Raw genomic sequence first — 22490 nt, forward strand, 5'->3', positions numbered from 1 at the left:
CAATCATTCCTGCATTCCTACACTTCACAAATTTCCTCAAAAAATCATTCCCAATTAAAGACAGTCAAAGAGTCACAGGAAAAAAGGGAGGAACGCTGCTTTGGAAGAAAGAGAAGAGTTGATTTTATTATTAACATTACAAGGAAACGTTCTACACTGAATACTGATTGGAGCTTTTTCATCTTTGATGTTGCAGGCTAGCCTTTACAGAGGAGGGTGCAGTCGCTTCACTCCCTACTAGAAAAGAGGGATACTCGCCCCCTGTCTTTCCCCGCAAAACAGACAAAAAAATGCAACAAATGAAATCACTAAACAGTCTTCACCCACTTCATGGAAAATGAGAAACAAAAAGCTTCCAGGTGGCAAATGTGACCATGAAACGCAGAAATCATTCTCAAGTTGCTTTCCCATTCACAAAGTTATCATTTATTGATGTAATACACATATTTTGGGAAAAAAACACTTTGTTACAATGTGTTGTCTTGAATGTATTTGCAATGAAATGGCTGTAGTGGAAAAGGAGAATGATGGTCAATGTGAACAACATGGAATTATAGTTTAATGGAATTTAAAGGAAACTTTTCATCTCCTTTCTTACTCTTGTCCTCTTTAAGTTACTGGTCAGCAACTCAGCTCCTTTGGACTGGCCATTTGCACTGGATTCCACCTCATTTCCCTGTTTTTTATTTTATTTATTTTATTTAGTGTTTCCTCTGTATACACTGAGATCACTAATCCTAAACTCTTCTTGCTTAAGCGGTACATTTTAGATTGGATTTATCAAGTTAATTGTGCCGCTATTCCAACCCATTAGAGAGGTGGCTCCATTTAAGAGAGCCGGTAACTGGAGCTGAGTTTCATACTAACTTAAATGGACTCAGAGCCATTCAGCCTAAAAGAGGTGATTCTGCATCAAAATGGCTACCAGGAAATGATGCATTATGTGACCCAGAAGGTGAGTGGAAGAGTGTGATGTATTACGGAATCTGAATGCACCAGGAAGTGATGTTATAGCCGGGTGTGAAGAAAGAGCGATTGCAGCCATTGCAAAATGGGCGGCAGTGTGTTCGAGCCTATTGATCATTGGCACAGTGCCAGAGGCAGGAGGTATCCCATTACTGCTGAATGACTTTAAAGGAAAAAACCTTATTTCCACAACAAATCCTCACATGGTTTATGTCTCCTCACATCCTGTACATAAAAGCAATAATCACAGATTTTCTCTTCACACATGCAGGAATACTGGCGTAGATTTTTAACAGTGGAAATTGATTTGTTTTTATTTATTTATTATTATTTTACTTTTAATATTTTTATGTGGTTATGTTACAGCTGCATGATCACTGTGGGGCAGAAAAACATAACTAACAGTGTGCATACTTTGAAACTGTTGATATTCAATATGTTGCTTTTAAAACATAAAACTTGTGAGGAATCCATATTTCCTCATCTTTGCTGACACCTCCATACTTTTTAGTCCTAAGAAAAAGCTGACATTCCCAATTACAAATATGAGTTGGTTTTGAAATGAGCAATATTTACAAGTGAGAAATTGGTAATTACGGTAAGTGTGATATGTCATAAAGGCAGCATAATCCAAGTGTTTTCACGTGTAATGGTTTTTTTTTTAAATGTAAAGAAATACAAATTAAAGTTTGTAAAAGGTAAAAAAAAAAAACATACAGCAGGATGAAATACACTTAATTAAATAAATTAAAAGCATTACAGGCAAGGTGAAGTGAAAAAGACTAAAACGTACCTTATTAAATAAAACAGTTTGATTAAAAGATGTAGAAAAACAACAAATGGAGAAACATCATTAGTGTCATCAGACCTGTTAGTAGAGATGTGGGCAGGTCTGGAAATAAGAGGTCTCCAGCAGCTGAAGACAAATAACTGGCTCTTTAGCTGCTCCACATTCCACCTTCCAGGAATCCCAAAAACTAAAACTGGCTGTAAAACGATAGATTTAAAGGTATTTTATTTTGAATGTCTGAATGTTTCCCTACCTGAGCATGAAAAGGATGAGAAGTTTCTCATTCCAGTTTGTCTTTTTAGTTTCAAATTTCTCAAAGTCAGTTCATTAAATGACTCCTGTAGCGCTACACTAGAACTCAGCGTCATTTTATACAACCGTCTACTGTTTAGTGAATCATGTGCAAATTATACCAGACTAAGTAACCCGTTTTTAGCACGAGACATATCAGATGACTCTGTTATGACAGCTGCTCATTAATCCTGTATATCTGTGTCTCCTTTACATTTATTTTCGCAAAGTAGCTTGTTTTTTGTTTTATTCTTTAAATGCATTTTGGCAGAAAAACTGTCATGTGACCATTTATTATATGAGATAAGGAAGGAATAAAAATTAAATAGTGGTTGTATCATTGTGTTTTATTAGTTATTATTTATTAACTGTAATCAAAGTGTGTTCCGAACAAGTTGCTCTTCATTTTTTAGACAATTATATAGGTTCCACAAGACTCTTTCTATTTATTGAGCTGCTGTTCTTACACGTCGCTGTGATTGGCACAGCTGTTTCAGAGTAACGAGACCAGTGATGCGATTGGCTGAGAGTGAATTTACAATCAACATGTCCTCCAATTTAAATCCTACTTCAGGAAAGCCTTTTTTACTCTGTGTTGCTGCACCGAAATGAATTAAAATAATAGGCGACATCTCACCGTGTCATGCATGAAACACAAATATGGTGTTTCTTTTCATCAGTTAAATTTGTCAAAGTAATATTAGTCCTATGGGACAATGGTACGAGTCAAAAAATTGATCAAATGAAACACCAGCTCATCAAAACACTGCTCTGCCTCATGTCATTACCATCAAAATCTAGTCCGCTACATCAGCGAAGTAGTCCCTAACATGCACACACTCTTACTGCACAGCTTAGATATCACACTAAAAGCAACACATGCAGCACTCCTAATATACCCAAGCCACACTCCTTCTCCTCTAGTCGCACACACACACAAACTCTGCCACCAGTAAATAGCTATCTGCTCCTGTTGTGTCTGATGTGATCGTAAAGAGGGGAGTCAGTAGTGCAGGAAGAAAGGGGAGTGTGAAGAAAAGCACCAACCAAGGCAATTTACCCCACAGATTAGAGATAAGAGAGTTCAGTCAATAAGCACTGATCTCATTTGAAGATATACCAGACTGACTAGGCTCACACACACACACACACACACACACACACACACACACACACACACACACACACACACACACACACACACACACACACACACACACACACACACACACACATTCACAGTAGCTGGTCTGTTGCTGCCACTGCTGTCTCTTCTCTTGCTGTCTTGCTGTTTCCAATAAGGATAAGGCTATTGTTATAGTAAATATGTAAGGAACAAATCTCCCCCTCCCTGTCTAATCAAACGCCTTCATCGTTTTTCCTTACACAGACTAAATGTGACCTTAATCTAACACTTCAGCAGCCTCTTAATAGAATTATTTGTATTAAGTTTTGCACTTCTTCAGTGTATTGGTCCAGACAAATTATAATACAATGCCAGTTTAAACAAACACTCTATAGACGTTGCAATAGGAGGAGATGATGTGACGCTCTATGCATTTATTGCTCAATCCTCTTTTGAGACAGCCAGCTGTGTCAGTATATAGCCACTGGCTGTGTTTGTTGAACCTGTGGCTGTGGATTATTGCTCATACAACAGCGATAGGTGAATCGAAAGTCCTATGGATGTGGCTTCCATAGTTGTATACTGGTGACTCTTTGCTGGACTATTAAAGGGCTTATTTCAATCTAGCATATTTCCCAAAAACAACTACTGGGACCCCATGGGTTGTGGTAGCATTCAAGCAACAAAAGGACTTGTAAATGATGCACAAAACAGAATATTTTTGTTGCAAGCAGGACAAGCCTCGTACAGATGTGATATTTTTAGATGAACCATTTCAAACACTGCTATTCTAGCTAACTGTGATGTGCACCATTGGAAGATCTTGAAATTTTACATGTTTGAACAAAGGCATGGAAAGACAGTTTGGCAGGGTAGCATAGAAGGGTCCCTATATAAAAATACAGCTCTACCTTTACTGGTAAATGGATTAATTACAGTTTTTATCATTGTATTAATACACATTTTCCCAACTTTCTTTATGATGAACAAGAGTAACAACAGACCAGCAATAAAACTACACAGATGCAATAAATTTACTTTTGGTTTAAGCTTGAATACCAACTAAGCAAGACAATTTGCACATGTATCATCAAGTTTTCACGAATATCTAATGTAATGTTTTGTATTACCAATATACAGACATTATCTGAAAAACATTTTATTTTACTCAATAGAATTGTATGTTGCATCACTGGAAATTCTATGGGCAGTGAATAGAAACCTACTATAAGGTCATGCAGCAGAGTCATCTGTCTCCCTGTTTTTATCTTTTTGTGGAATCAGATTTATGACAAAATGATCAAACAAATTTCTCAAACTTCGAACTAAAGTAAGAATTTGAGCGAGGATAAAACTCAAGGAAGCAAGAAAACAAATCGTCTTACACGTATAATTTATAGTTACAAGTTTTGCTTTTCAATTTGTTAGATTTGTTTGATTTTAAAAGAAGTTAATTTTTACACAAATCTGATTCCATTCATTCTCTTTTAAAGTTATGCATTCAAACATACCCGTGTTTAGCAGTGCCACACAGCACCTGTATATATTTATAGCACCTTCAGCTCCATATGTAAGAAAAACACATTACAACACAATAGCATGTGTGTCCCACCAGAAATATTAGCACATCTGCTCTTATTTTTACAATTTAAAAGAATGCAGGTGCTTGTTTCACACTACGGTACTTTTCTATCACAAACACATAAATGGAAAACCGTCCTTATCCTCACATATTAAATTCTGTAGTGGTTGACCAGAGTGTAATGTTGAATTATACAGCCCACTGCAGCCCCAGTTTAGTTCGCCTTAGAGCAGGGGTGTCAAATGTATTTTAGTTGAGGGGCCACATTCAGCCCAATTTGATCTCAAGTGGGCCAGACCAGTAAAATCAGAGCACAGTAACCTATAAATAACGACAACTCCAAATTTTTCCTTTGTTTTAGTGCAAAAAAATACATTCTGAAAATGTTTACATTTAAGGAATGATCTTTTTACAAAATATCATGAACAACCTGACATTTCTGAAGAAAAATCTATTTAATTTCAGCAATATTATGCCTCGGTTTATCATTTGCACATTACAACTTACAGATCAAAGAGTGTCTGCAAAGGCATAAAACGTTTAGCCACAGGTATCTGGAACTGAACAGTCTAGAATTTTACTTTAGGATCAAAATGATAAAAGTCAGACAAAAACAGACAAAATATTACAAATATCAGATGCAAAATGACAAAAATGAGACACAAAGTGACAAAAAAATTAGACAAACGACACGAAACAAAAGAAAAAAGAGACAAAAGATTAGACAAAACAATTACAAAGCAATAATAAAATGGACAAAAACAAGAGACAAAGTTACACAAATAACACAAGACCACAAATGACAAAAACAAGAAACAAAACAACAAAAGTAGACTAACAACACAAGCAAGACACAAAACTACAAAAACGAGAAAGAAATGACAAAAACATGAGACAAACAATAAAAGTCAAACAAAAAAATCAAGACAAAAAATTGCAAAAATGACACACAAAATGACACAAGAGCAATGAGCAATCTAGTGTTTTACTTTATGATGAAAACAACTTGCCATGGTCTAGAAGTAATTTTAAATTTATAGTTTTATAAATTTACAATTGCAGTTAATGTCTTTTTGTAATTTTTACATTTTCCAAAGTCATCCCGTGGGCCGGATTGGACCTGCTGGAGGGCCGGTTTTGGCCCAGGGGCCGCATGTTTGACACCCCTGCCTTAGACACCATTCCAGCGTTCACAGCTTCGTCTTCCCATTGTGATACTTTGTGTCCTTTGACCTCAGCAGCATTTGTGACGAGAGCTGGGTTAATTAGCTGTTATATGAAGCTGCAATGACATAGATCTGTGCCTAGGAAGTCTATTACACAACTCTACATTATGAAACCATCCAGAACACAAAATATTACAAGAAAATACTCATTTATTCCAAGGTAACACAAGAGTATTGTAAAAGAATGCAAAACTAGCTGAGAAAAAATACCTCCTTATGACTCTTGCGCAGCTCTCCAGTACTCTGTAGTCACTTTTAATAGTATTTTTATTAGGAAACCACAGAGACGGTGCCACAGAAAGGCTAGGGATTGCTTATGCATTAATAAGTTATTCAAATGTCGGTGACAGAGTGGCACAGTTAAGTAGCAGACAAAAATGGCTTGATTCTTCTAGCTAACAGGAAGCTAAACTCACCATAGAACATGTTCATGTATTTTATAGGGCAAACTGTACAGTCAGTGGTAATGGGATATCTATTGCTTTACATAACCATTAATGTAAATAAAAGTCTGGTGTTTTTATTTATCTATGCTCTTCCATGCACTTTACAATTTTTAAATGTATGTTTGTCTTTGGTTGTGAAAGTCATTTGCTGGTATTTGTGTATCATAGAGAGAAATGTAATAGCTTAGTATTTATTCGTCTGTTGTTTACAGTGTTATTAACAATAGGTCCTTAAGCTACAGAAGAAAACAATAGAAATCCTCTATGTTCATACCTTTCTATAGGTACAGTCATTTCAAAGTGGAAGTTGTTTTTTTGCATATACAGACAAGTGACGAATTAAAGGAAATATCATGAACCTTTAACACTACAGGGAGGAGATCCAGCAGCCCTTTTCAGCTGTGGGAGGCGTCTTTCTGGCATGGTTTGGGTCCATATATTGAAGGGAACTTAGGGGCTTTTCCAGACTGACAAAGCCCCTATCTATAGGGCATGAAGGGTCACTGAATGATTTGATGAGTATGAAAATGATGTCTGGCCTTCACAGTCACCAAAGCTCAAACCAGTAGAGGAGGTTAGAAGCAGATTGGTCTAACCCACAAAAAATCTGAGGTGGGTTTTGGATCATTTCTGTCGTATTTTATGGTCTAGGTTTTAGTGGCAAAGTGGTCTAACCCACAACCCAAAAGTAGCGTTACAGTGATGCTTTAAATGTTAGACAATTCTTGAGAACACTAAATTTTGGGATAGACCACTCTGCTTCCAAACCCTTCAATTGATCACAGCCCTCCAGTGGACTTCCTGAGACTTGCAGAATCAATGTCAAGGTGCAGTGAAGCTGCTCTGTCAGCACATTGTGTCCCAACACCACACTGAAACGCTTTGTGCTGTTTTTTTTTTCCTTTAGTTCGTTGTCACTCTGTGTTTTACAGTCCCTATTCATAAAGATGATATACTCAAACAAATTACATGAAATTGACATTTTGCAGCCACTGTCAAAATTTAAATACATTTAGAAAAAGATCAATCACATTTGTTAACATCCATAATTAGATTAGATTAGATTAGAACCTCCTTAGGGATTGACAGGTGTAAGCTGTCTCATTTAAACCTCTGGCATCTCGTCTCTGGTGTTCTCTTTGCCATTGAAGTGCGTGGTGTCATTCTGTCAAGGATTAAAGAGCTCTCTAAGGCCTTCAGAAAGAAAATATATGGATGTCTATGGCAAGGGATGTAAAAGGTTGTTTTAAATAGATCATTCCACAAATGGCGTGGACTTCAAATGGCTGTGAATTGTCCAGCACTAGCTGTCCCAACAATGTCACAGGACCAGACTGTTTAATGCCAAAAGAAATGTCCAAGAACCCCAAAATTTCATTATAGGATCTGCAGGCAGCAACTGGAGTTGATTACATTAAAGTGCTGCATCTACAGTCAGAAAGAGCCTTTAGAAAAAAGTCACATGAAACTCGCATTCTCACATGGGAATTTCATGTGATCTGCCACAGTGCTGCAACGTAATGGGACACACAGGAGACATGCCATACCATGCAGAGCTCATATAGATAACATGTAACTACAGCTTATAATGTGTAGATCACGTGGAATTTTTTTCCCGTATGTTGTATAATGTTGTCTAAGATTCATCATTATATATTTAAGAAGTCAAGTAATGTGTGGACCATTTTCCAGGTGCAACAGCTCAAAGGTAGGACAGGGAAATTAACCTGAAGCTTGCATTCACCCATGTGAAATTCATGGGATTACTTGTGAAATCCAGGGAAATACATGTTGGATCAATGTAATTTCCCATCTAAAACCCATTAGATTGTACATGGAACTCATGGGATTACATTTGAAATGCACTCCCATTAAAATTACAGGTGAGACACAGAGTCCAGTAAAGGTTGTGCTTAGCCCTGCCTGCTTTCCCACAAGCCGATGTCAAAGACTGGTGGACAATTCTACCAAACAAGAAGTTGTTTCTGTGAGCAATGCTGACTTCTTACGCCAAATGCATACTTACTTGGTCCATATTTACTGACATTTTTGTTGAAAAAAAATTTAAAATGCCATTTTTTCTTCGTGGTCATGTTCAAGTATATCATCTTTACCAGCAGACAATGTATCAAAGAGGCCAAAATGTTTTCTTGTCCAAAAATGTCAAAAAAAGCAATGACTTCCACTACGTACTTATCTACATGACTGTATATATGAGTAGTGTGGAGTCTGACATCAGCAACATTTTATATGGCAAAAAAACGGCTTTAACTTGAGCTGAATTTCTTTGTGTGTGTCTATGGTTGCATTACTGTGTGAGGTGTGTTTTGTTAAACCATAAGCCGACCAATGTCTTCAGCAGTTTTTCCTAAATAACTTCTATGACTTCCAGCTCTCAGGCTAGACACTCTATTTTTTTCTTTGTAATTTTTTTAAGTCTGTCTGGTTGAGCTCGTTTCAGTTGGGAAAATGGAGAGCACAAATTTAAATAACTTGGTTTTGGGCCATAACAGTTACGTCACATTCCCAGGTTTCCGCCATCTTCCCAAAAAGAAGTAAAAAGTCTTCACAAATTACATAAATACATTTTACTTAATAGAAGTTCCATGTTTTATCCATCTTGTCATCCTTGTTAACTGAATGTTAATCATCATGTCAGTCATCATGTCCTTCAGACCCGATGCTCCCTGTGTTAGCTGAAGACAGTCTGGAGATTGCTTGAGCTTTTTGGTGGGAATTTCAGGCTGCTTCTGTTTTAGTTATTTGGTTTTCATGACTGCATAAAAAGCCATTAAATAATTTCTAGGCTTTGTAAATGCAGTCATTTGTAAGATGGTACCACGGGCGACCATCCAAACACAAAATAGGTGACTGTAAATTTGTCTTCTTACAAGATACAAGGTGAGCAACATATCCACAAATTCCCTTTTGGAAGACTTCAACATGAGTTTTAAGTCACCAACAATATGCACTGGATCTGCTTTTCAAACCCTACTATTCAAATCTTTATTGACACATCCATCCAGTCTGACCTGCTTTTTTTTTTTTTAGTGTTTGCTTCTCAGCTCTATAACAGCTTAACACCACTTCCAGTTTTGTTCCTAGTTGGAAACAATCATAAATAATTTGACCATTAGAGTTTGTAATTGCAACAATTTCAGGGAGAAATGGTGCATTTTCTGAAAAACATCCAGGGGTGCCAATACTTCCGTCCATGACTGTACATGGAGACCATTTACCACAGCTTTCTTCACTTTTGAAGCCTAATGCGATGGCTGTGGCTATCACTATGCCTGATTCCACCCAACTGTAGGCTAATCCATAAATTATTCAAGAGTATGAACATGAATGGAGGTGAAGTTGGCCACGTAAGCATTTCTGGGCTACAGACTGTTGTCTGACAGCACCCATCTGTCAGTCAAAGAGGCCACACCCCTCACTATGCATAACTATAAGCTTTAATACAATTTAAATGGGTGAGTTATATAAAAATTCACCCCTCGTAGAGCTGTTATAAAATTAGCTATAGAGACCAAAATCATGTTTTGTACCAGGCTGTAAAGTTGACCATTTTAACATGGGGGTCTCTGGGGATTGACTCACCTTTGGAGCTAGCCTCAAGTGGCCATTTGAGGAAATGCAATTTTTGGCGTTTCAACGCTGGCTTTAAAGCTCGTGTCCGGAGTTTCCGTTTGTTTTCAATTTATGTACCATTGTTTAACAAAGCTTAAATGTGTTAGTCTAGTTCGATACTATAATATAAAGTTAGTATAACGCAATATGAAAATTTATTCCTGAGCTCCGCCTTCCTCTCATAGACCCCCATGTTATTCCAAAAGCGCCGGTCGCTGCCGGCCAATCAAGTTCGAGCTTCAGCTTTGTCATGCTGTCAATCAACAGTTACGCGCACAGCAAGCAAGCCCATGCAGAGGTGGGCGAGCTACGCACTACGCAACCTCGCGCATATTTGTTTTGCTTGTGGAGGAGAGAGCATCAGGGCTCAGCAACTTCCAGAAAAGTTACCAATCCCACGGCTTGTCAGGCCAAGAGACTGCAGGACGTTTTTTGGCTTGGGGTGCTCGCGTCACTCCCCGATCACGGCCTCCATAGCCCGCCTGACGGCTTCGTTTAGATGCCCGACCTCTGGAGGAAGATGTTGGGGCGTCTGGGACATACTCTTTGTCAGAGGAGTCATGCAATTCTGAACTCTAGATAGAAATAAATAAACAATGTAACACATATACACGCGTAAATGCACTAAGTTTGATAAACAACGTCATCGACAGGGATACACGAGTGTAATCACATATTGAAACTTTACTCGTTCGTCCTAGCAGATTCATGTTATTTTGGTATTAGGACAAGTTAGACTCAATACAGCATTCTAACATAATTCCTTTATTATTTACTAAATGTACTAAATGTAGAAGAGGGGAAAACAGCAAAACAGGCGAGATGCTGCAGCACTCCGGGTACTCCTCTTGGGTACTGCGCGCGTGCACAAATAAAGGGGCGAAATCAGAGGGAGGGAGGGTGGGACCAACAGTGTTTTGGGAGACGCTGCGATTCAAACTCCGGACACGAGCTTTAACTTTCAGTCCAAATAGTGCCACTTAGAAGAGACAAAAGACAGTAAGGCCACCTAAATCTACAAAAGCAAGTCCATGGAACAATCTACCAGCTGAGTAGTGGTGCTGTTTTAAAGGCAAAGGGTGCTTCAACCAGGTAATGATTAGATTTAGTTTTTTGTTGTTTTGATTTTTTTGGTTACTGCTCTTGGTACCATCATTTTACTTCATTTTACTTCTAGTATAAACTTTCACATACAGCATATATATGCAGTGTTGGCTGCATGTTTGAAACCCATTCAGTGGACCTCCAGAGCCCATTTGTCCTGTAAATGACAAAAAACTGAGCCATTTACGGCACAACTTTCTACTGCGTCTCCACTCGCAAAACCATACAGACTTTCCTCTGTGGGATTGTTCTCTGACACAGCTGAAGTTAGCACACTCTTCAGTTAACAGAGCAGGCTTCTGCTATGAGAGCAGCCACAGGGGAGGCAACTTAAAGGCCACATCTTTTACATAGAGCCGTTGTATTCTTCCATTCATCGCAGTAACATTCTGAGCAGAAGCAGAGTTTAAGTGCACATTTATTTGCTTTTTCCAGAGGTTTTTTTTTTTTACATCCATCACCCATAGATTCTTTGTGCTCTCTTTTTTCTTCAGTTTACATGATTTTTAGAGACACGTTTTATATGAAGAAGTGTTCAATTCTTTGTAGTTCTTGTGCTGTGCGTGATTTTTGTTAATTTTTTTGTATTTTTGTATATGATCTACAGTTTGGTAATTGATGGTTTATTCTGAAGCTATTGCAAAGATTTTCTGTCACATTTTCCTTTGTATTTCAGATTTTGTCATTTCCCATATGCTCACATGCCAGAGTGTGATGCATATGAACCAGGCTGCATGTTTCTGTCGGGCATCCGAGAATCTTCCCGTTATCCCAGTACCAGTGAATGCAGCACTGGCTTTTCTTTGTTTTACTGTCTCTAATATGCAAACACGCTTATCATATTTACCGGTTTATCATCATATCTCCACATACTTTTTCTTTAAAAAGACACCTGTGAGGTTTGCACTTCTTTTCAAAAATGTTCATGCCTACACTAACTGAAACTGATCAGATTCTGGTTTTTAAACGTGACTGATGACACTTTCTCTTCTCTCAACTCCAGAGCTCTTGCTGAAGCATTGTTTGTTTAAGAATTATAGCAGATGACTTAACTACAAATGAACACACTCCAATACTGAAACGAGCAGATGTAGAAAAGTCTGAGGGGAATTTTGTGAAGTTAGAGGGGAGGGCAAGTGGTGTGGGTGGTGACCAGCTATCTGTTGGTTCAGGGAAGGTCAGCGGGCACAGACTTCACAATTCATAAACTTCTGCTTGAAGTATTTATGCAAAGTGAATAACACAGTATGTTTGTCACCTTGGATGAATCCTCGGTTTGGGGCGCTCCACTCAGCCCCTCCTGCTCGTCCTGCCTTCCGTCCTTTCCCATCCGATACTCTGATTCTGTGGGACTCTAAAACTGTGTCTGGGAGGAAACAAGTCCCTGAAGAAGAGACAGGAGGATGCCACTATTGGCGGTGATTGGCGACTCAGTGGAGCTGCTGGACAAGTCATGTCTCTCTCTGAGTCTCACAGGACGAAGCGACTACAAAGCAACGCTGAAATTAAAGTCAGCCTTCTGTTCTGCATTCAACTTCCTCCAGTACAGTCAGACACACACATACACCTCCTTCCTTCACCTCAACAACTCATCTCCCAGAATTAAAGAGGTTGTGTTGAGAACAGAGCCTCCCAGGACGCTCTGCCCGCTGCTGTTCTCCTCCTCTGTCTTCACATTGTTGCTGGAGTTTGGTGTACGTTGCTGCTCGCTCCCTCACTGGTGAACATTCAGGACTGTGATGTACAGAAAACTATCTGTACACATTTGGTCAACTTCAAAGGTGCTCAAAAAATAGCTGTAGTGAGGGTTTGACTGATTTCAAGGCTGATGGGACTGGAAGTTTTAACTGACATTTTTTTGTCGATACAAATATTTGAATGTTTTCAATTGGCAGAAGTGCTGGAAAACAGAAATTCATAACCTCTGACTGAAACAACTGTATGAAAATGTGTGTAAGATAATGATCAAGATTTAGAATATTTCTGTCAGATATGTTGGTCCTAGAGTTCGACTACTTAAGACACTTGATATTGAGCGATGTTTTCTAAATGACACATGAAATGTTCAAGTGATTTGGTAATGATATTTGGTCTTGTATTCCAATGAAGTGTTAGAATACAAAGATTCTGTATGTAACTAGACTAAATAGTGTGGATTAAGGCTTCACCTCAACAAGGAGCAGGACATGTCTTCAAAAAATTCCATTAACGAATAGGTTTTCAAAGGTTGTTTTGGAATTTTTTTAATTTTTTTGTAATTCACCGTGTCAACACCGATAAAAGTGGTGAGCAATATTACCAAGAGTTACGTTTTAAAAACCTTCAGCATCACCTCCTAAAGCAGTCCATGGTTTTGACAGGTTTTTATGATGACATCATCATAGAAAACTGACAAAACATTGAAGAACATTTAACATATTTACAATTTCTTTAAAAAAATAACAGTTTAATGTCATGTTAAGGTGTTACAGTTCCAATATGTTTATAATACAGTGGATTTGAGTTCAAATATTCCAGGTAAAGGACCATCCACTGGCATCCGATACACAAATTTACATGATCACAAAATAGCAGGATCACAGTGGTCAGTCACTGTTGTCTCACTATTATCAGATCAACAAACAAATCGGCTAAATCTGTGAGTCAAACCCTGCTGAATGCTGGTGAAGATGGTGAAACATTGCTTTGTTCACATTCAAGTTGTACACATGCTGTTGTAACTGTTTTTTAAAAACCGACAGTGTGATCTTACAATGTTGTTCTGAAACCTCAGTTCTCCAGCATAAATGTGTCTTTATCACTCAGTGATTGAACATTATTTGTTCAGTGAATGCTAAATCTGATCGATACTGATGCCGCAGCAGTTTTGATGTCATTGTGATAAAACTACTGTACGTTGTAAAAGCAAATTCACTGTTCCCAGTGTGGATCTGTTGTTTATTTACACTGACTTGCTTGTTCTCTCTTTTTTAGTAAATAAAAGACTAGAGGGATGAGTACAGATGGACACCTGCTAAAAAAAAAGGGAGAAGAACAACGCCGAAACAGAAGGACACTAAAAAAGAACAACCTAAACAAAAAGAGCAGATTTGTAAAGGAGCCCTTCCATCAAGGATGAAAGGGATCTGAAGGCGTGGACCGAGGATGTTTCTGGGCCTGCTTTGTGAGGCCAGGGTCTGAACCAGAGTCTGTAGTCCATGGGGACGAGAGTCTGCTGGCTCTGACCCCTGAAAAACAAGCCTTTGTTGAGTGGAAGAGACCAATTAGAAAGGTCACTATAAAACATTTTATTTTTTTAAACTTTTTTAGGTTTATGATTTCCAAAAAAAAGCAAACACTAATGTATGTATATACGTATTATATATTATATGTCTGTAATATAGTAAGTACGTCTTCAAAAAAAAAAAAAAGAAAAACTTGGGGAAAATCTCATGTGTCTTTACAGTTTAAAAGAGGAAGGTGTGGTGAGGAGATGCCAGTTTCCCCCAAGTTCTCTGATTGTCACCCACCACACCCCACACCCTTTACCCGCTGCTGGATGAGGTGGGGGTGATGGCAAGGGTGCCGACTTCGTGTGTGTGGGTGAGTGTGTGTGTGTGTGGGTGGGTGGGTTGTGGATCTATGGTAAGGTGCACGTGTGTGTGAGTGTGTGTGTCTGTGTGTGTGCGTGCGTGGAGGGGGGAGGTGGGGGTCCAGCAGACATGTCACTAGTCTTCAGATAGTAAGAAGCTTTATGAGCCTGTCTTCCACTAATGGACTGTAGTAGTGTAGTTGTTATTTTTCTGGCTAGTCTTGTCAAGCAGTCTGCATTTTGTAGATTCCAAAAATAAGCATATGAACAAATAAGTATACATTGGTGTATGCAAATGAACATAAGAAAGGAGCAAACTTATGTGATTATTTGACAAATGCACAAGCTAAGCTAAAGTCCACGGTGAGAGCCAAAAGGTCAGTAGTAGACGTGTCTGCCAGAGGCCAGTCGGCCCCTGACATCACTACCAAACATGTCATTACAGTGTTGTGATTTGAGGTGGCTGTGCTGTGTAGTAAAGTGCTTTTGTACACTGTGTTGGGTTGGGTCGGGTCGGGCAGGGGTGGGCAAAGAGAGCAGTCTAGCAAATAGGAAAATGGGAGCTGTCTGCTTCACGTGTCATTGGAGACTCTCCCATCCATCCTTGAACACAGTTCTCAGCTTTCACTACTGAGAGGGGAATGGTGGGAGATGAGGGGTGGGGGGAGACAAGTTTAAAGTAAAAAAAAAAAAAAAGGTCACAAGAAAACAAAGTTTTACTAAGAGTCTCTTTAAACCTTTCTATTTATATGGATCTCTACTTTAGTGACATCCTTCTATATTTAAACATTGTACTAATAACATGCTGTCAGGCATGGTCGGAGAGTCAATTGTAGCCATTTACTAATGTTGTATTAATTGTATTACCAGTAAGAAGAAAAACATTTATATATGAATATAGATATATCTATTTGTGATTTGCAACTCTTGGACATATGTTTGCCTTTGATTTTCAACTTTCATGCAGGATTCAATGCACTGTCGACTAACGATGAGGTTTCTACTTGTGTGATGTTTGTTTCTGTTGTTTTGTTTGATTTGGTTTCCCCTCTGTTCAGCTACTGAATGTAACTTCAAAAACTTTTTAGGTAGATGATGTTGTTTTATATATACTTCAAAAAAAACATACGGTACTCTGTACATTGTATACACATGTAAATGATACAGCGAAATGTTTCTGATAATATGCTGGACTTCCTTTTCTGCTGACCCAGACAGACTGTAATGTCCAACCTGAAAGACGAAAGAGCGATGAAAGAGTAAAAACGGCTAAAGATGAGGGAAGCATTTAAAAAGAACACTAGTGCCCTGCAGCCAGTAGGAAGCCGGTGGGAAAAACAGAAATGTGTAATCATTACAGGACCAGTCAGAATTTTTCTTAACCAGGCTTTTCACATTTGAGAAGAACAAGGAGAAAGCCTCCTGTCCTGAGTGGGAGAAAGACAGAGGGAAGGGGGGAAGATGAAAGGACAATTTTTTGAATTATTGTTTTTTATTTCATTTTTTTCCCCTCGTCTCTTCTTTCTCTTTGTCTTTCTCCCGTGAATCTCAGAGTTATCAAGGTGCTGGGGGTGAGTGCTATGCAGGGCTGAGGAACATGAGGACGAGGGAAAAAAGGAGGCATAGGATGCAGTCCCCTCTGAGGTACATGGAGTGGACAAAATAAAGGAATCTTTCAGTAGCATGCCATAATTTCAACTTAGAGCCTGATAAAAACCTGCTGAAATGTCTGCTGGACAGCTCCCTACTGCAGGATACTCTGACAACTCAAGTCATTAATATTTTGCAGCCCACTTAAAAAACGCAGATGTTGACCTAGTGAGCTTTCCAATAGAGAAAAGGGATTAACTAATCAAATTCACCTGCATAAATATTAAGGTTAAGCCTTCTCAATATTATAATAAAGAGACACCCAGTGAATGCAGTCAGTCTTTATTTGAGCAGCATTTGGTCACAGTGGAGTGATGAGACCTCCAGCAGAACCAGTCTCAGGGAGGTCGACCATCTGCTTCAACTAGTTGGGGAGAGGCTAAAGGGTAGCAGAGAGAACGCAACAACAAACAAGACAACAATAAACACCTGGCAGGTTGGTGGAAGCCGTAAATCTGAAATGTGCAGCTCTCGAGCCACAGACGTAGAAGATACTACCATGAAAGCATGTTTGCACATTTATGTAGATTCACATGCAAACTGTTGCTGTACTACCATTCCAATGCGTAACCTTTCTCCCAGCTCTGTATTTATTAGCATTTAGTAGTGTGCATAGATGTCACATCAGCTGTACTTAAACCAGTCAGCTTTAGGTTTAATAACTCATTTGTTCTATGTTCAGCAGAGGACAACTCAGAAGTGTTTTTTTTTCTTAAAGGCCACACTTAGAATTAACCTAAATTTCTTTTGCTTCTCCGTGTCATTTTTTTTTTTATCTACATGTGCTATTTGCATTACACGTGAATGTAAGCGACAGTATGCTAATGATCCTGCACCAAAAAGGGTAAAAGAATAAAACCAACACAAGCTTGAGCCGAACACAGCCGTGAGCACGCCGGCTTTTATCACAGCTCTTTATTTACCAGTGAGACAGTTTTATTTTTGGTATGCTGAGTTATTTAAATCACATCAATAAATATTTTAGTAATACAGTTTTGAAAAATTGATGTCTTTTCAAGCTGCCAAACTGTTTCCCGGCCTGTGTAGCCACATTTACAGTTGTAATTCAAACATGTTTCTGTTATTTTGTCCACATCCTTCAGACCTCAGTGTGTTCCCCCTGGGTGGATGCCCGCATTGGTCTGAGAAAGAATGAAAGGAGGGAAAGCAACACAGTTTATGGGGAAAATGTTCAATCTTCTCCTTTTCTTCCTCACCCAGTTCAGCTTCCCAAATGAGCATGGGCCCAGTGCTCTGGTGTTACGGTGGAATAGATTTTTGCTTCTGTGTGAAAGGATCCAGTGTTGCCTCCCATGTTGCTGCATTCGGTTCTCTCTCAGTCATTCAAAGTGCATGTGTCACAGTGGACAGGATGGTCGGCTCATACGGTGAACGAGCGTCTCAAAGCTACTTCAAAGACTCAATGAGACTAAAGGTGCAGATGTTCCGAGTGGACGGACTTTTTCAAAATGCCTGTACACCGACGCCTCTCAGCTATCCACGGCTGAGCTGCTCATCTGGGACAACACGTTTGCAATGGGACGAGGCAGCTGAGACGGACTGCATAAGACGTGAAGACAGGAGTCAAAATGGACTGGGACTTTACAGAAATCAAAAACAAAAAGAAACTAATGAAAAACAACTAACGATGTCAATCTTAGCAGGGATACAGGTATCCTCTGATCTCTGCCGCGTTCTTCTGATTCTGAAGTTTTTTTGTTTCTTTTGGTTGGAAGACTTTTGTCCTGTTTACATGTACTGTAATGCTGTCCATCCATTACTGGTTGGAGAGATTAACAAAAGGTGTGAAGCAGCTTTCATTCTAGCTCTGGTATGCCCTCTGGCAGATTACTGTAACCCTGGGAAAACCCTTCCGTTTAAGCTAGCATGTCCTCCATTGCCCGGATTCCTCCCTATTCTATTCAGAAAACCCTGTCTTTAGGTAGAGGGGAAAAAAAACACACCATAGGAGAGTCCTGACCCTTTTCCTACAGTACAAAAATATATCAAAAATCCTTGAGCTTCCTACCAAAACCTATGTGATCCTTCTGCAAATCTTACCCCATGTCTTTGTATTGTATGTACCTCAGATGCAAACCCAAACGCAGCTATCATTCTCTAAAACCTTTCTGGAACCAGACCGCGGTGGACCCCTGTAGCGTAGCCCAGCTAGAGACCAACTACAACCCATAAGCCAAAACCACACCTACCTCCCCTGGTAACCCGCAGACCTCCACTGTAAAGTCCACAGTATGCTTGTTGCAGAAGAATGTTTTGGCAGGTTTGCTCAAACTAAAGAACACATGCAAATTCCTCCCACACCATCCCGAACTGTGGATTCATTTAGTTGGTCTAAGTATTTGACAGCAAGAAAAAAATGGTTTTAATTAGTTAATTCCACCTTACAACCATTAAATCTCTAAAATTGGTGAGAAATCAGATGATAAGATCGTGCTTTTTGTAAATATTTTCTGATAAATTGACTTGGTACATTATTTGTAATTCGCTCTGACTTAACTGTTTTGGCTTAAGATTTCCTTTTGAGTCCACATTGTCATTTAACAAGGGATAAGGCTCAGTGAGCACAAATGTAAGTACTATGCACCAAGAACAAAAGCTGGAATTTTTTTAGACTCTATAGATGTATATAACATAACCTGTGCAATCAGCTACTGAAGCAAATAAAAAAAAAGAAGCAAATCACTCGCTGAAAAGTTTACCTTTGTTAAACCTGGCATGAAGACCTGTTGGGAAGTTACAGAACAATTCCATTCAACTAAATTTAACTTGTTAAGCTTCATATGTTATGATGACTTCATATAATTCTTTTATAATTCTGCTGTGTCCTCCTTATGAGCGTGTGGTTAGAAAAAAGGCCCTCCAAAACCATTTCTATGAGTATTCAGAAAGCTAAACTAGGATCAAATGAGCATTTTCATTTCAAAAGTACATTGTTAAGGCTGAGGGACTATCACTCCCATGGTTGAAAAAATAATACTGACATAAACTTTGGTCTCTGCTATTGACGTACACCTTCCAAGCCAGCCTTCTCTAAACAGGACAACAATATGACAGTGGGAAAACATTCTCATTTGCAAGCCTGCAAGAGATTATCTGAAAACAGAACATTTTTTTTAATCCAGTGGTCTTTCTTGTGTTGACATTTAACAAAAGAAATGCCACCAGGCGCAGGCGTGTGGTATGAGCACGAAGAATAGTGACCATGAGCGTTTCTGCTCTTTGACTGCACAGAACGGTGTCAGTGAGCAGGAATGCATGCTTGTACGACAGCATTTCTACTCCGCAGGCACAAATGGGATCCCACAAGAACATGCTGGAGCGTCACCACACACTCACCGCTGCTCAACACTCGCTCACTCAGCCGAGTTCACTGCTGAGACTTTGCAAGCGAGATGGTGGCTGATAACGCTGCTCCTTTGACCGGTTATATGAGCTCCATTGATTGGTTATTACAGCTACTTGTAATTTAGCAAACACCGAAGAACACTGACAGCTTCTTTTTTGTTGTTGTTGTCCAATAAGGTGGAGCGCTGTGGCCTCTACAGCCGGCCAAAGTAATTAAAAGTATCAGCTTCAAGGGAAAGTGAAAATTTATTATTTAACCGGCCAATACAGAGAGAGAGAAACCGCAGAGAGATAACGGCAACTAAACAGCATGGAATGAATGTTTGTACTTCCATCATGACGGGGTTTTCATCAGCGTCAATCAAGAACTGTCAGGTGATTTAGACAAATCGGTCAAGGCAGAGGTAGAATTCAGAGGCAAATATGTACTTTCTATGCTACATGATAGCTGTACAGTGGTTAGGGGCGTCACCTTGGAGCTAGAAGATCCCCGGTTCACATCCCAGCCTTCCCAGGATCTTTCTACATGGAGTTTGCTTGTTCTTCCTGTGCATGGGTTTTCCTCTCACAGTCCAAAAACATACTGAGGTTAATTAGTGATTCTTAGCTGTCCCTGGGTGTGAATGTGAGTGTGATTGTTTGTCTCTATGTGTAGCCCTGTGATAGACTGTCCAGAGTGTCCCCTACCTTCTCCTTAACCTCCCATGACCCTAATGAGGATTAATTGGTGTATAGATAATGGATGGATGGATATTTGATAACTGTAATTACTAGTTAATTTGCAAATTACATTAATATTACAAATACATTATGATAAATGTTGGAAATTGATGTTGAAAAGTCACAGACTGATGTCTTATAATTAGATTAAGAGGAAATTTTATTGGTCCCCACATGGAAATTTCCAAACCCAACAGAAAATAGTCGCATACATTACCTACCTATACAGAATGTATGTAAATTATATGAATTCTTCTCCATTTAAATTGTATGCAACGTGAACATATAATCAGGCGGTAAAACAAAAGCACATCAACAGACCATTAAAAACAACTTCACCTGTACCAGCTACAATAATGACAAACACATTAACGCACACATCATTTTAATACTCAATTATATAGTTGTCTTACTCAAATAAAAATATGAATGCAGGACTTTTCCATGTAATTAGTAGCCTTGCTGCTCTCTGGTATTGTTCAGATCTACGTTTTTCGTCCACCACTGTCAGGGTTAGAGACTGTGGATGCTGTAACCAATCAAAGGAGCAGACTGATCAGCATCTTTGCCTGTCTTCAAACTCTCAGTAGTCATCTTAATGGCCAAGCAAGTGTGAAGCCGTTTCTAAGGACAGCTGAGCTGGAGATCCTCAGCCTTGTGCCACAGTTGTGTATGTAGAGATGCTCCCATACAAGGTTGGCGTGCTGCTCACAGATCAGTATCTGTGAGCTTGTATCACACGCACGTGTCTGGATTTTATCTGCATAGGTTTGAGATGAAATGCCACTTGCCCCTGTTGCTGTAGAACACAAACAACCATACAATGCAAAGCTGTTGTGAAGAAATTACAATTTGTACGAGGCACCGTGTGCTGCTGTGCTTTTATTTCAGCAATTTTAACTTTTGCTACAAGTATACTGTTGCCTTTATGGATCCGTCATTCCCCAAACCCCGACAGCCTCCCAGTCCTATGCAGATCCCCAAAGCACAAAGGTTTGAATGACGACTTGTGAGTAAAACAGAAAGAAAAAATGAATTTTTCCTTCCATTCTTTTTGTATTTTTATGTCTGTTTTTGGTCCGTTTTATCTGTTTGAGGCTTTAATGCGCTTTTGTATTCTTTATGTATGAATCTTCCCATTCTCTGTCAACATCAGAACCTTGTATTACTGTGTATTAGAACAAGAAAGACTCTTCACGTATGACTGTGGCTTAACTCAACCGTGCAAATGAAACAATTCTGCTTGTGTATGTGTGTGATTGTGTATATACATGCATATACATATATCTATCTATCTATCTATATATATATATATATATATGTATATGTACATATGGATAGCTATATAAATAGATATATGTATGTATACTCTGCACGCTCACACACATCTTACAGCTGTTCAGCATGTGTACCTTTGATGTTTTAGTATTTCTTTTTCCTGGTTTTTATTTCTGTGCGCTCCCAGTGTGCTTCAGAGAAACACTATTTAATACAATATTGGTACATTATTATCACAATTATTATTACAGTTATCACTACCATGATTATTATTAATAAACATTTCTTTCCTCAGTATCTCCAGTGTTAATGCAGTGAATGTAGTGATCTGCAGAACAAGTCTTCTCATGCACAAACAATGCAGAGTGACCGGAAACAAAAATGCTCTTCCAAAGCTGCCTAAAAAACAATTGCAGACACAAAAGTAAAACATATTTTTTAAAAAATTGCCAGTAAATCTCTTCAAAGTCCTGATGTGGTAACTTTGGTGTAAATTAAGACCTATTAGATATGAGATTATTTGCTTGCCACTGTGATTGTCACTTAAATATCATTTTATTCTGTATTTTATGTTTTCATATGGGCCTTTTAAAAGTAATAAGGAGGAAAGTCAGTGTGTGAGTAACTAAAGTGTGCATGTGCCTAGTGTGTTTGTGTGTGCGCGCGTTAAAGCTTGAGATTGAGAAGATTGTGATAGTGTCGACATTTTGGCTCCTCACTTTCTCACACACCTTCAGTGGC

At 38.9% G+C, this 22490-nt stretch overlaps 1 protein-coding gene across 15 annotated transcripts in view; it reads left to right on the plus strand.

The window, feature by feature from the left end:
• The window catches only part of rbfox3a (RNA binding fox-1 homolog 3a), a 600072-nt gene extending 578026 nt beyond the window's left edge, over positions 1-22046 (plus strand). For 14 of the 15 annotated variants that reach the window (XM_051939196.1, XM_051939188.1, XM_051939185.1 and 11 more), the window contains one exon: positions 197-22046. In XM_051939196.1, coding sequence (XP_051795156.1) covers positions 197-241 — 45 coding nt within the window. In that variant the 3' untranslated portion in view covers positions 242-22046. The remainder of the gene's footprint in view (positions 1-196) is intronic. The other variant, XM_051939189.1, reaches the window with a different exon arrangement.
• Positions 22047-22490: the final 444 nt, after the last annotated feature.

The sequence above is a fragment of the Acanthochromis polyacanthus genome, chromosome 19 (genome assembly GCF_021347895.1).
Source record: "Acanthochromis polyacanthus isolate Apoly-LR-REF ecotype Palm Island chromosome 19, KAUST_Apoly_ChrSc, whole genome shotgun sequence".
NCBI classification, from domain to species: Eukaryota; Metazoa; Chordata; class Actinopteri; family Pomacentridae; genus Acanthochromis; species Acanthochromis polyacanthus.